Consider the following 13,539-nt stretch of genomic DNA (forward strand, 5'->3'; position numbering starts at 1 on the left):
AGCTCAAGTTCTCTCATACACATGATACAGTAGCATATTTAGTCCACAAATTCTTATAAGAAAAGCAAATGGCCAAAAGATACAGCTATCTGAAATGCTGTCAGGATTCAAGTATCTAAGGTCACTGTCTTAACAGATAAGCAAAACCTCCCTTACACAAGCAGATACTCTTGGATCAAGGAATAAGCCGTTTCAGGGAGATAAATCAGCTCCAAAGAAGGTGACAGAAAAACAGCCAGGAGATAAAGGTTCTCAGTAGCCACTCTCAGTTTGGCTTAGGATCTCAGTCTTACCCCAAAATCTGTTCCCTTCTCAAACACTGCAATGCCTTTATGTTTCAAATCTTGTGCTGATATTTTAACTTCCTTTCTACTGTCAGTATGAAGCATGACCAGCCCTACCCAGAAGTCTGTCTATGCATCTTCAGAAATCCAAGAACTCTGCAACCAATCCTTTCTGCAAGAGATTTACAGTCTGTAAGAACTTCTCTCAAACATGTGGAAGTAGCTGACAGACTGTACTTCCTCGGTCTGCCCAGAGAGAGACAGAAAAACACATGAAGAATGGAAAATGCAAAATATGCACGGTACAGAAAAAATTAACCCTACTTCAAGATTAACATTACAGTCTTCAGAGCCTGTCTACATCACACAACTGAACACAGCAGAGAGGCTGCAATTCAGCCTTAACTTGCACCAAAGCATTCAAAGGGCAGAATGAAGTGGTATAAGAGTTTCAAAAAGTAGTATAACACAAAGAATCTGAAACAGTTTAAGCTAACGACAAAGGCAGAAGCTTTCAGTCTTCTTTGAATTTCACTTCACTGCATGGCATTGGTGACAGATTTCAGGAGTACTTTATCTGAGAACAGAACTAAAAAGTGGTTGAGAAAAAGCAGACAACTAATGCTTAGAGTGCTGCTTCTGTTTGACTGCTGAGCCAAGCACAGATGACAGAAGATGAGACATTTCTTAGTGTGTAAAAACAGCCACAGAGCTTTGCACCTTGATACACTGATTTCACTAAGTAATCTTATACTTATGTATCCAAACCTGGAAATTAATTTTAGCTAGAATACTAGAAAGAATCAAAACAGTTAGGAGGATTATACAAATAATAAAAAAATGGGGGTTTTTCAGGGTTCTTTGGATGCTTTTATTTAAAACTTTATTTGTTTACAGCTTACTGGTTACCTTAGACAATATTTATAAGTAGCTTTCCAGCATAAGAAACACATTAACTTTGGTATTACATATATTTGAGGGAGAAAGTGTGTGCAAGAGAGAATACCAACCTTCAGCTTGCGAAGCTGGTGATCGTGCCCACTTCTTAATGCAATTCAGGTGGAATACATGGTAACAATTCTGACAGCTCCACACTGGGGCTACTATTCGGACCACCTCACAGCATACCATGCACTCATACTTCTCTGTGGTCAGCTGTTCAATCAATGACCCTGCAAATAAAATGCATTACCTGTGCATGAAGCATCAGCTAGCTGACAAAATTCAAGTGAAATTCCAAGATTTCATTTAAATTATAACAGAACTTATTTTTCCTGTGTGGCTATAAGCAAGGTATTAGTTTACTCCTGGAAGATTCCAGTTTGATACTTAGTACGCATTTCTCTAGTTTCAGAGAAGGAAGGAGTATGAGATTCCCACAAAAGTGGCAACAATAATTCTTGTTGATGAATAGCAATCATTCTGATCTTACCAATCAGTTAGTAGTTTTAAGCTTGGCAGAAGTTTGAGATTTTACTCATCGCTTTACATGGGAAATTTATCTTCGCATAAAGTTTAAACTAAAAAGCTTAAAGCTCTTAACTACAGAAGTTTCAGCCAAAATTGAATTTCATTCCCATCCTCAAGTATTCCTGTAAGACCACACAACAAATATTAACAGTGAAGTACATGGATTAAGGAAATAAGCCCTTCATAAACTGCCTGCTTTAGGAGCGGAATTACTGGGAAACAATAGTCAAAGTACAAAGCCTTCTGAGTCATATGAAAGAACATGAAAATAAAAAAACTTTGCAAATAAAAAAAGAACTCCACAGGAAAGACAAAACAGCCTGAAAACAGTTAGATGTATAACCATAACAAAGGCACCACATCAGTTCTGCCAGATTAACTCTCCCATCAAGGTAAGGCTACCAAATACACCTTAGAAATGCTCTTTGATCTATGCCCACAGAATTTGAAAATATCTTAATTACAAGTGTAAAGTGTAAAAATGTACCATTTTTAGATGGTGCCAATACAAGGGACATTAGAACTCATAATGAAGGACAAAAAAATGAAAATAATGAAAGAAAAATTACTATCAATTCAAAATGTACCACACATGACTGAAAGCAAGCCCATGGCTGCCTGCAGACTTCAAAGTGTTAACACTGTTTGCCCTCCTTAATAGGATACAAGCACTTTCAAGCTTCTCTTCCAGTTCTCCTGCATCAAGCACCACAAGATTTAGAATTAACAGTCATTTCTGCTTTCGGTACCCCATGAATATTACCCACTGCAAAGAAAGCATCCCCACCTAAAACATACTACTTTTCTCCAGAAGACTAAAGCTATACTCAAAGGATAGCAGTCCCAAAAATAGTTAAAAAGCACAGACTCACTTCACTGAAAACAGTGGCAGATACTGTTTCCAAAATAGCTCCCAACTAAAGCATGCAAAGAAAGACTGCCATTTTAGAGGAAGAAGTTCCTTAAGTTCCCTGTAAAAGATTACTACTTCTCTTCCTGCTTATTGCATATGATGTTTTTCATTTAATAATAATGCTGGGAGAAAGACTGAGGTATCTTTAATTTTACAATTCAAGTAGAACCCAGGAGCATGAAAGTCAATGTATTTAAGTTAGAAGGGATCAAGAAGAATCTTGATCTTCTCCTAAGGGAACAAAGTTTCTGACTAGAACTATCTTATGCTTCCTGATTATGCTACTACTTTCTCAGCTCTGAAAAAGAAGAGACACTGAGAAGCAAAACCTTCAAAAGATTTAATACCACAGTTAAGGTAACAAGAACTAGTCTACCTGTCTCTATCATTCTGGGCAGCAGGAGATCAGGTTGAGATGCTTTGTAAAAACCAACTAAATATATTCTTAATGTTTGTTCAACTGGAAAGGGACCAAAAAAAAAAAAAAAAAGGAGGAAAATCTCTCTCCTTATTGCCTCTGAAAGAAAACAGGACTTCTGCTGGGTGCTATGAATAACACAAAACTTTTCTCAGTGCACACTTAAGCTTATCTGAAACAGTAAGAAAAAGCTACCTAGATTGTCTAGAGACAGAAGCCAGTACTGTGGCATTGAAGAGATTTAGCTGATTTCCATTTAATGTTTTCAGTCCCTAGTGGTGTGAGTTGGCACAAAATTCACTCAGACAGTGAAAATCTGTGGGTCTGCTTTACACTGTCAATGGCACATGTTCCTATTCTCAACTTCCAAAAATAGTATCCAAAGATTTTCTCTATTTCTAATTACCTTTTGATATCACCATTGCAAAACAACAGAAAAAAATCCAGTCAGGAGCAGAATACAGTTCCTCTATCTGGCATTTTCCTACTTCTACATAAAACATGAGAAAACTTATTCTGCAAAAATCAGTTTTAGGATTGTCCCTCTCAAGTCCTATTGTTCAAAATGCTCAGAATTTATTCCCTGCTCCCACAATATACGTGTTTTAACATGGTGCCTGACCAAGCCATCCTTTGCAGTTTGGTAGTAAAACAAACAAACAAACTTTAAACAAAATCTGTTCTTCCTTAGTAAACGTACAGAACACCTCCCCACTCAGAAGCCACACATTTACATTTAGTTCTGTCCTCTGAAACCGACGCTGACCTAATGTGAAATAATAAGCTTCTTCAGCTAGTCAAATGTGATGGCAGTTTAAATTATTCATGATCATATCTTTAATACAGGAGTACAGGACAGTCTAGAAAGCTTACCCGTATGAGTTTCCTTGTTTTTTGGTACATCACTTTGCTTTTTCCAGTACTGGGTCCAGCTGAAATGAAGTGCAGGTGCCTGATCCCCCTTTAGCAGGAACTTTCTTCCATTACATCTGACAGAATCAGACAATTGATGCCTGATTTCACTGGTCAGGTTTTCATCATTTTTGTGCACAGAGAGTTCTTTCTTCCTCTCATTCTTATCTTTTGAAGTATATGCAGGAGAAGACTTCTTACCTACTTTTGTATTTTTACTACGGTGAGAATCATGTCTTTTCTGACACTCCTTTTCTACCGGGGGTTTATTCCACACAGGCTTCCGGGGATATCTTTTGTGTACATAATTGTAGCCTTTCTGCTCATCCCCACTACCAACAGGAGCATCACAGAATGCCTTTCCAACAGATGATTCTGAAGAGTCAGACTGAGTCAAATCCAAAGATGGAACATTTTCAAACAGCTCTACTTTCTGTTTAGTGCTCACTCTCTTTTCCCGGTCATGTACTTGCTTTCCCTTCTCCCTGACACCTCTTCCAGGTGCATGCATCAGATGTGTTTTCTTTGGCTTCGCCCCTCTGCTATCTGCATTAGGTACCTCCCTGTCACTCTCAGAGGAGAGAAAGTCATTGTACCCTCTAGGAGGTGCTCTTCTCCCAGGTACTATTGCAGCATCTGAAATTCCTGGACCTGCAGCAGCATCAACAGTACTTTGCTTTATCTTACTTCTAGTACACGTGCTATCATTTCTTGATCTGTGCCACCTCTGGCTTTGCAAGTTGCGATTCTTCAAACTTTTACTGGTACCAAAATATTGGTGGAAGTCTTCAGAATTCCCATACTGACTTTCCGGATTACCAAAGCCATGATGCTTTGTGGAAGAGCTTTCATAATCTGTAGCTCTTTCAGAAGACAGCCTAGGAAATGGTAAATTACTTCTATTCTGATTACTGTTAGAGTCTTTCCTAACTTTATTTACCCAGTTTATATCTGTAGGTTGTCTTTCTCCTGGAATGGAATCAGCAGCATCAGGAGTGAAATTCAGTGCACCTAAAAAGTGAAAAAATAAAAACGCACATGTAAGACTATTAAATAAACATTTCTTTTCAGCAAAATTACCATACATGCAAAGGTCCAGAAGTTCAATCAACCCCACACTTGACAGAAAACTACAAACAAGTTTCCAGAAACTAGTGTTGAATCATACAGCGCTTTGTAAAGTTACCTTCTCTTGTCATCACTGGAAAAAGACTATAATGACCCAGAGTTAAGATAAGAATACAAAATTGTAAAGTGAAGAGAAACATTTCAAGCAGCACTGTATGTATACAAGACATGCAAGTGTAATAATCAGTGTTTAACATGTGCTGAAGTTTTTCCTACCATGTTTATATGCACACACAAAGGGGTCCTTTAAATATGTCTACATCTGAGATTTTAATATTACACAGAACTTTGAATATAAATTAAAATCCATCAGCCAAAGAGTAGCAACAGTAAATGCTTGCATGAACTCTGATTACGCTGTTCCACACTTAGACGTATTAAATGGTAGAAGGACTACCCAGGACAGCTTCGCAAAATTATTTTTCTGTTATGAGGCCATCAACACGAACCATGCTCCTACATGAGAGGTCTCCTGTCATTTTTATGTCTCTACATAAAAGAAAGACATGCATGTTAGAAATCCTATGTTGCTCAATTTCATATCACATCATGCCAGCGGGGCTTGCCTGCAACAGGAATTATCAGGTGAATATCAGGGACAGTTTAATGGGCTGTGGCAGATTGGTTAAGTCTCACACAGTAGTGTAAAAAAAAAAAAAAAAAAAAAAAGAGGCTTCTAAAATCTCATGGAAGTAATGCCAATTTTATAAGTTAGGTAGGTTACCTCTGACAATAGGGCAGGTGCAGTTTATTCCTGGTTCAGGACAATTCAAAGCACTTGGGCTATGAACACAAGAGACTCTCCAAAAGGCTAATGCTATCTGGGTCTCTCAACTACCTATTATTTTAACTTTTCAATAAAGATTGTGGAAATTAACATTTTGCAGGGAAGAAAAAGCCAGAACACTTCAAAGCATTAACATATCTTTTTCAGTGAATTTCATTTACTTTCAAATGTAACAGGTTTTTTTAAACCTTTAGGAATGGTCATAACTACTATGAGAGATTTGGTGGCCAAAGAAAAAATATAACATACAACTTCATAGAAGTGAAGCTTTAAGCTTACTAAAAATTAGGAATTTAAAAATACATTTAAGGAAGTTCTTAACCACATAACATAATTCATACTTGTTTTTAAAAAGAGACTCAGTTGAAATCACTGGTTTTTTTTCTCTTTGCAAAGACAATATATATATTATTATATATTATCATATATTATATTTAATATATTAACATGTTAATATTATAATATGGTATATGTTATATTATTATATGCTATGCTATATATTATATGTTATTATTACACTAGATATAAATGGCAAATACAAAGTGTTTGGGGTTTTGTTTGGGTTTTTCTTAAGCTGTAATGCTAACCTGATTTTGAGACAACAGAGTCAGAACACCAGACAGAGGTCTTTCAAAACAGCTGGGGATTGAGTTAAGAGTCAATCTTAACTCAACATTAACTCAATCTTAACTCGATTGAGTTAAGAGTCAATCTTAACTCAAGAGGAGGGGAAGTGGAGAGGGAGGTGCTGATCTCTTCTCCCTGGTATGCAGTGCCAGGACACATGGGAATGGCTCAAACCTGCGTCTCTCCTGGGAGGTTCAGACTTGACATCAGGAAACATTTCTTTACTAAGAGGGCGGTCAAACCCTGGAACAGGCTTCCAAGACGGGTGGTCGATGCCCCATGCCTGTCAGTGCCTAAGAGGCATTTGGACAACTCTCTGAATAATATGCTTTAACTTTTGGTCAGCCCTGAAGTGGTCAGGCAGTTGGACTCGATGATCACTGTAGGTGCCTTCCACCTGAACTATTCTATTCTATCATTAGGACTGCAGACCCTAGTAGGTACAAAGTATTAGACTTGTACATCTGAAAGAATCTGGACTGCAAGCAGCTTCCTTGGAAACATTCTATGTTTCTCATCTTAGCACATGTATCCTGTGTAAAGAACTCAAAATATGAATTTGTCCTTTTCACTTTCTACAACAACACTTACTTTCAGTTTTTCCAATGTTTTGCCAGTTTCTTTCCTATCCCTAATAAAGATGACTACAAACATTAATTGTAGTCCTTTTACATTACAATGTAAACAGCAGTCATTCAGTATAGATCACTTAAAATAGAGTTTCACATATTTTGATTTGAAGACAGGATGCAATCCTATAATTACATACTAACCTTATTTGAAACCACCCATTTTATTAGTTGGTTTAAGATTTCTTTTGTATACCCTAAAATTTAAAGTCTGATAGATAGATATAACAAGGTAAACCAAATGGCTTCTTAAAGTTTAAAAAACCCATGTTTTTCAAAAATCACACAGCTTGCCTCTAAAAAGTATATTCTATTATTAAAGACCATTGTTTCTTCAGTTACGAGATGTGATATGTAAAAAGTATGCATGAATTATAAACAGATTGCTGCAGAGGGCTTACAAATGAATGCAGTAAATAAGCTAAGTATGTTTTGTAGATCAGTAAAACATACTATCTTATACTGACATAAAAAACATGCTGGACATGGCTTTAAAATGCTGTTTTTCTAAAATACAGTCAAATTTACTTTTGAGCATGGCCTCCAAGCAGCATAACCAGTATTTGAAATGTAGCTGTGGAAGTGATATTTTTGAAAGCATTTTCAAAATAATCTATTAAGTTTGAAGAAACAGATGGGAAACCAGGATTCAGATATTTAAAAGCACCTCCAAAATATGAATAATTCATTAGGACTTTTTATATCACCCATGAATAGGATTCCTACTGCCTGCTTTTACATTATAAAAAAATTCCAAAGGAGTGGTAAATTCTACTAAAACTGATTTCTGTCTGCCAAGACAAGAAACAGCAAAATACATATACAAGTGTAATAATCAGTAGCTAACACTGGCTTGAATTTCCTCTGACATGTTTACATGTACATACACAAAAAAAAAAAAACCAAGAAAAAGGGAACCTCCAAAGCTAGATTCCAGCCTGTATTTCTAGAAAATAAACAAAGAAAACAACAGTACATTTAGAAACAACCTCTGCATTGCAGACTTTAATATTCCTAAGAGCTTAAATATGAAGTAAAAACAAGCATATGAAGCTCTCATGATTTCATGCCTGTTCTGCCATAACATTACACATTACACCACTTCAGCATTAACTGTGGACAGAACCAGAATGCCCTGGCAAAGTTAGGTAGTCTGTGTGAACTATCCTTCAGGAAAATAATTTGATAAGTACACTTTTAAAAATATGAAGCAAATTAGTAAGTACATGTCTCATTTTAATAAGTACAAGCTCTGCTTCAAAAAGAGTTTATTTTGGGGACTAGTACAGCCATCAAACTTAATAACTTAGGTACTTTTTTTTATGAAGACATCAATAATAACATTTGAAGGTGCCACTTAAAGACATCATACCTAAGTGACATTTCTTAGCACAGTTTCAGCAAGCTAAATTCAATTAGATTTTGAAGAGCCATTAAACAATGTATTTTAATTAGGCAGAGACTGTATGAAGCTGATAATTAAGAATAAATGTAAGAAAGAAAAAAAACATTGAAGTCCAGACAGAAAAAAAATATAATGGGTACAAAAGTCCACAGGATAGCCCCTTAGGTGTCAGAGGTAGTACTTCTTTATTCTTAAATGAATTCAGCTCTGTCTCCTAGATAGGAAGAACTGCAATTTTCCTTCTGAAGCTTCAGATCAATACAAAACTAGAACTAAACAACACTGATTAGTACCAGTCTTTCTGACTGCTTCTGACAAGCACTTATTTTTTAATTGACCACTTCTTATTGAGATACCCACAAATTCAACCAAAAATAGTGCCACCTTGAGTGCTGTGTGCAGTTTTGGGCTCCTCAATACAAGAAGGATATAAAAATATCAGAATGTGTCCAAAGGAGGGCAACAAAGATGGTGAAAGGACTAGAGGACATGACTTATGGGGAGCAGCTGATGATACTAGCTTTGTTCAGCCTGGAGGAGACTGAGGGGTGACCTCATTGCTGTCTACAGCTTCCTCACAAGGGGGAGCGGAGAGGGAGGTGCTGATCTCTTCTCCCTGGTGGCCAGTGATAGGACACGAGGGAATGGCTTAAAGCTGCATCAGGGGAAGTATTAGGAAAAAGTTCTTCAATAAGAGGGTGGTTGAGCACTGGAAAAAGCTTCTCAGGAAAGTGGTCACGGCCCCAAGTCTTTCAGTGTTCAAGAAGTGTTTGGATATGCTCTTAGACATCTGGTTTAACTTTTAGGTTGCCCTGTGTGGAGTCAGGAGTTGGACTAAATGACCCTTGTGAGTCCCTTCCAACTCAGGATATTCTACAATTGTATGCTGTGTTTATATACTGGCTCCCAGTAGAAGATAAAGGTAATTTCACGGCAGATGCCTTCAGTTTTAAAGCAATTCAAGGAATTCTTGCACCTGAAGACAGATATACAGAGTACATGCACAACAATCTATTTGTGTCAGCACTGCATATATCCAGACAAGAAATGGTCCGGTCAGCTGAACACAAAGCACAAGTTACAGGGAAGACACTCCCTGCAGGTCTTATGGTACTTATATTACACTGTAGCACAAAAGAACCCAGGAATGGTGCATTATGGAAATCTGAGGCTTTCCCCATAGCATGGAAGCTGTAAACCTGTTCCACACAGAACACCAAGCTGGATCTTTTCTGTCTTCTCTTATCATTTTATATATTCACCTACAGCATCCTACCATTTCCAGATATGACATAAATTTACAAAAGGTTGGATTTCTTCCTAAACAGGAGTTACACTGTTTCAGGCTTAAAGGCTCAGGCAGTGCAACCCATTTTCATGCAAAACAATCTGCCTACCCAAAACTTATTGCTTATTCCAACTGTAATAGCTCATCTAATAAAAGATACGCTTCCTTCCCACAACTCTTGCCAGAAATTATTAGAGAAAGATTAACATGTAAAATCACCATTACCATAGAATCACAGAACGGCTGAGGTTGGAAGGGACCTCTTGAGATCATCTACTCCAAATACCCTGCTCAAACAGGGTCAGCTAGAGCAAGTTGCCCACAACTGTGTCCAGCTGGGTTTTGAATATCTCCAAGGACGGAGAGGCCACGACCTCTCTGAGCATCCTGTTCCAGTGTATGACCATCCTCATAGTAAAAAGGCTTTTTCTTGTGTTCAGATGGAATTTCACGTGTTTTAATTTGTACCTGTAACTTCTTGTCCTTTCACTTAATACTACTGAGAAGAATCTGGCTCCATATTGTTTACTCCCTCCCATCAGATATTTGTACACAGCACTAAGATCTCCGTGAGACTTCTTTTGTCCAGACTGAACTCCAGTTCCAGCTCTCTCAGCCTCTCCTCATGTGAGGGATGCTCCAATCCCTTAATCATCTTCATGGCCCTTTGCTGGCCTCACTCCAGTATGTCCATGTCTTCCTCGTACAGGGAAGCACAGAACTGGACACAGTGCTCCAGGGGTGGTCTCACCAGTGCTGAGCAGAGGGGAAGGTGCACCTCCCTTGACAAACTGGCAACGCTCTTCCTAATAGAGTCTAGGATACTGCTGGCCTTCCTTGCAGAGACGGTGCATTGCTGACTCATGGTCTGCTTATAGTCCACCAAGGACCCCAAGGTCCCTGCCTGCAGAGGTGCTTTCCAGCTAGTTAGCCCCCTCTGTATATTAGTGCACAGTGTTATGTGTTCATCTTTTTATGCTATTGTCCAAATTCAGTGTATCCACATTCTAAACAGAACATGAAGTTTTAGCTAGCCCATTTCAAGATGACATAGGAGAAACATAAAAGTAGGGAAAGAAATACAACTTTGCCACAAGTAGCTTCATCACCCTAAGAGAAATATCTACTACAGAATGGATTTTGCATAAGGAGAATAAATGTATTATAACTTTTCACTTTCCTTACAGTAGGCTACTCAATTCTTTATAGCAACTCCCTGATGTCTTCAGCTTAATGATGCATTGTACCATGTATAATGACCCAGCTGTTCATTGTGAAGGCAAAAAAACAAAACTACATTCAACAGCAATTATGGCAACTGATGGGAAAAAAAAAAATCCATTAATGGCTATTAAATACAAATACCACGTCCCTTCTCAGTGCACAGGGCTGGAAATGAGAAAGGTATATCAATATGAATAACTATTTTACAATTGCCTTGTTTCTTATATTCTTCCCCTTTGTCTCTTATACTCATTCCCTGGGTCTCAATAATTGTTCACTATTGGCAAAATATCCTTGATGGGCTGCACATCTGCCGTGACTCAAAAATGTCATTCTTCAACCTCAACTGCTTCCCCTGATCTACCCTGAGAGCAGAAATACCTTTCATATTTAAGCTCTCAAAATCATACAGTCAGTCCGTCCATGAAGTTGCAGGGCAAAAGCCAGTTCCCATCCTAATATTGCACAAGCACAATTTGAAACTTACCTATGAGATTGTTCTTGACCTATGAGATGGTTCTTGATAACATCGTATGTATTACCATAACAAGGAATGAACTCCAGAACTTAATGCCATGTGACAATATCTGTGTTAGCTTAAGTATTATGAAGAAAATGTAGAAATGGTGTACCATCCAGACTAAACTACTGTTTTTCAGTAAAGCTATTTTTAGCTCAGTATACCTATTTAAGACCCTTTATTCCAATACATATACACTGTACAAAAGGTTTCAGGACCAGAGCTGACTTGCAGCCTGACAGCATGGAACATAAACAGACAAGCAGATATTTGCCTGCACGAGCTTCTCTTTACTGAAACCATCAGCCTCTACTCTCTGAACCATATCCCAGACTATTCCACTTCCCACAAGGCAGCTGTGGACCCATCTTCATCCCATCAGAAAATAAACTCAAATAACTTTCCTGTCATGATAGCCAGGCTGCCAAGAACAGAGGAGAAGAGACAGAGGATGCTATTTAGGATATAGGCTAGTGATAACCTTAATCTGAATTAACATCAGGGTGCTGCAAAAGTAGCGATTCATATTTTTTTCTTCACCCCAGCCACAAAAGTCCAGGATTCTTCCTGGCAGAAATCTAACAGCTCTATAAACAATGAAATGAGTTAGCTCATCAAGTGACCCCAAAGTGACATTGATTACCTGAGAAGTCTACCCAGACTGCAAGAAAATCAAGAGACATGATGAACACACTAAATATCATGAATGACTCTGGGCAACAGTGTTATTTCTAGTCACATGCTCAAGACACAATTACATAAGGGTTCTTCTATTGTTAAGTGCCCATAATACACGATAAATCATTAAATGCAAGGCTGGAATAGGGATCTTGAAAGGCTATTCCCCCTCCTCCTCAGCAGCCACACCCAGTAAAACGAAAGTTAATCTGAACCTGCATCATAAAAGCCAGAAGGGAAAAACAAACAAACAAACAAACAAATCTTTTCTTGCACTTGTGGCGTTCAATCCCAGGCCAGGTCGGGTCCCCAAGCCGCTCTCCACCCGCGAGCCCTTGCCTAGATCACTCTGGGCAGGTGGCACCTGCTCTGGACGCCCCTCACCTCTGCTCCTAGACCCCAGCGAGACCCCACGAAACGCCGCAATTTTACAGCAGCCCGTGGTGCTGGGACAGGTCAGGCTGCCCTGCGCAGGCAGCACCGCCCTCTACCGGGTTTCACCGGCACGGGTGGGCAGAGAGTAGTAAGTTTTCCAGAAACCAACCGCCTCTTCGTATTTTTTTCTGCTGTTCCCGTTCGTTTGTCACATACTAGAAGCTCATACGTTCCTCCTCAGGCAAAGTCTCCCTAGCACGCCCTGCGGCAAAGCCGAGCCCAGCCATTTTGAGCGCTACAGGCGCCGCGAAGTTGCGGCGGGCGGGGGCGGGGCGGCGGCAACAGGTGGTGCCGCAGCCCGCGCTCTCCGACACGCCAGCGCCCGGCCGCGACCGCCACAGCGCGGCCCTCTGCCCCACAGCATCCCTGCGGAGCGATGACTGCTCCTCCCCTCTACGCCCAGCCCACCCCACCGACCCCCTCCCCAACTCTCCCTCCCGAGCACAGCAGCCGCACTTACCTGCGCCGGGCCGCGCCTCCGCCATGCCAACGCACGCCCGCCCCGGTCCGAGGCCCGGCTTCCTGGCCGCCGCGCACGCGCACAGCTCGTGCCCACTCCCCGCGGCGGAGCGCGGCTATGCGCGCGCAGCCGCACTGGCACGGCCAGCGCGAGCAGGAGAGCAGAGGCGGGTACGAGGCGGGAGGGGCGGGGCCGGGGGCGGGCGGGGCGCGGGCGCAGGGCCGCGTGCTCAGGCGGGGTCCCAGGGCGAGCGGCGCTGCGTCTGCCGGGGCCGGAATAAGCGGGAAATCAGGAGCCTTGTCCGATGCTGCAAAGGAGGAAGAAAGGAAGACTAACAGCGCGAAAGAAATGCTGTCTCTGG

General features: G+C 40.1%; 1 protein-coding gene across 10 annotated transcripts in view; it reads right to left on the minus strand.

The window, feature by feature from the left end:
* NFX1 (nuclear transcription factor, X-box binding 1) overlaps nucleotides 1-13,309 on the minus strand; it is a 71,810-nt gene extending 58,501 nt beyond the window's left edge. For all 10 annotated transcript variants that reach the window (XR_015706514.1, XR_015706511.1, XR_015706518.1 and 7 more), the window contains exons 1-3: nucleotides 13,179-13,309; nucleotides 3,959-5,008; nucleotides 1,295-1,456 (exon numbers count right to left, since the gene is read on the minus strand). Coding sequence is in view for 4 of the 10 variants with exons in the window: in XM_087766000.1 (XP_087622126.1) it covers nucleotides 1,295-1,456; nucleotides 3,959-5,008; nucleotides 13,179-13,203 (1,237 nt within the window). In the remaining 6 variants the exon portion in view is untranslated. The remainder of the gene's footprint in view (nucleotides 1-1,294; nucleotides 1,457-3,958; nucleotides 5,009-13,178) is intronic.
* Between the last annotated feature and the right edge of the window lie 230 nt (nucleotides 13,310-13,539).

This window comes from Nipponia nippon, unplaced genomic scaffold (assembly GCF_047370975.1).
Source record: "Nipponia nippon isolate SJK-2023a ecotype South Korea unplaced genomic scaffold, ASM4737097v1 scaffold_1, whole genome shotgun sequence".
Lineage (NCBI taxonomy): Eukaryota > Metazoa > Chordata > Aves > Pelecaniformes > Threskiornithidae > Nipponia > Nipponia nippon.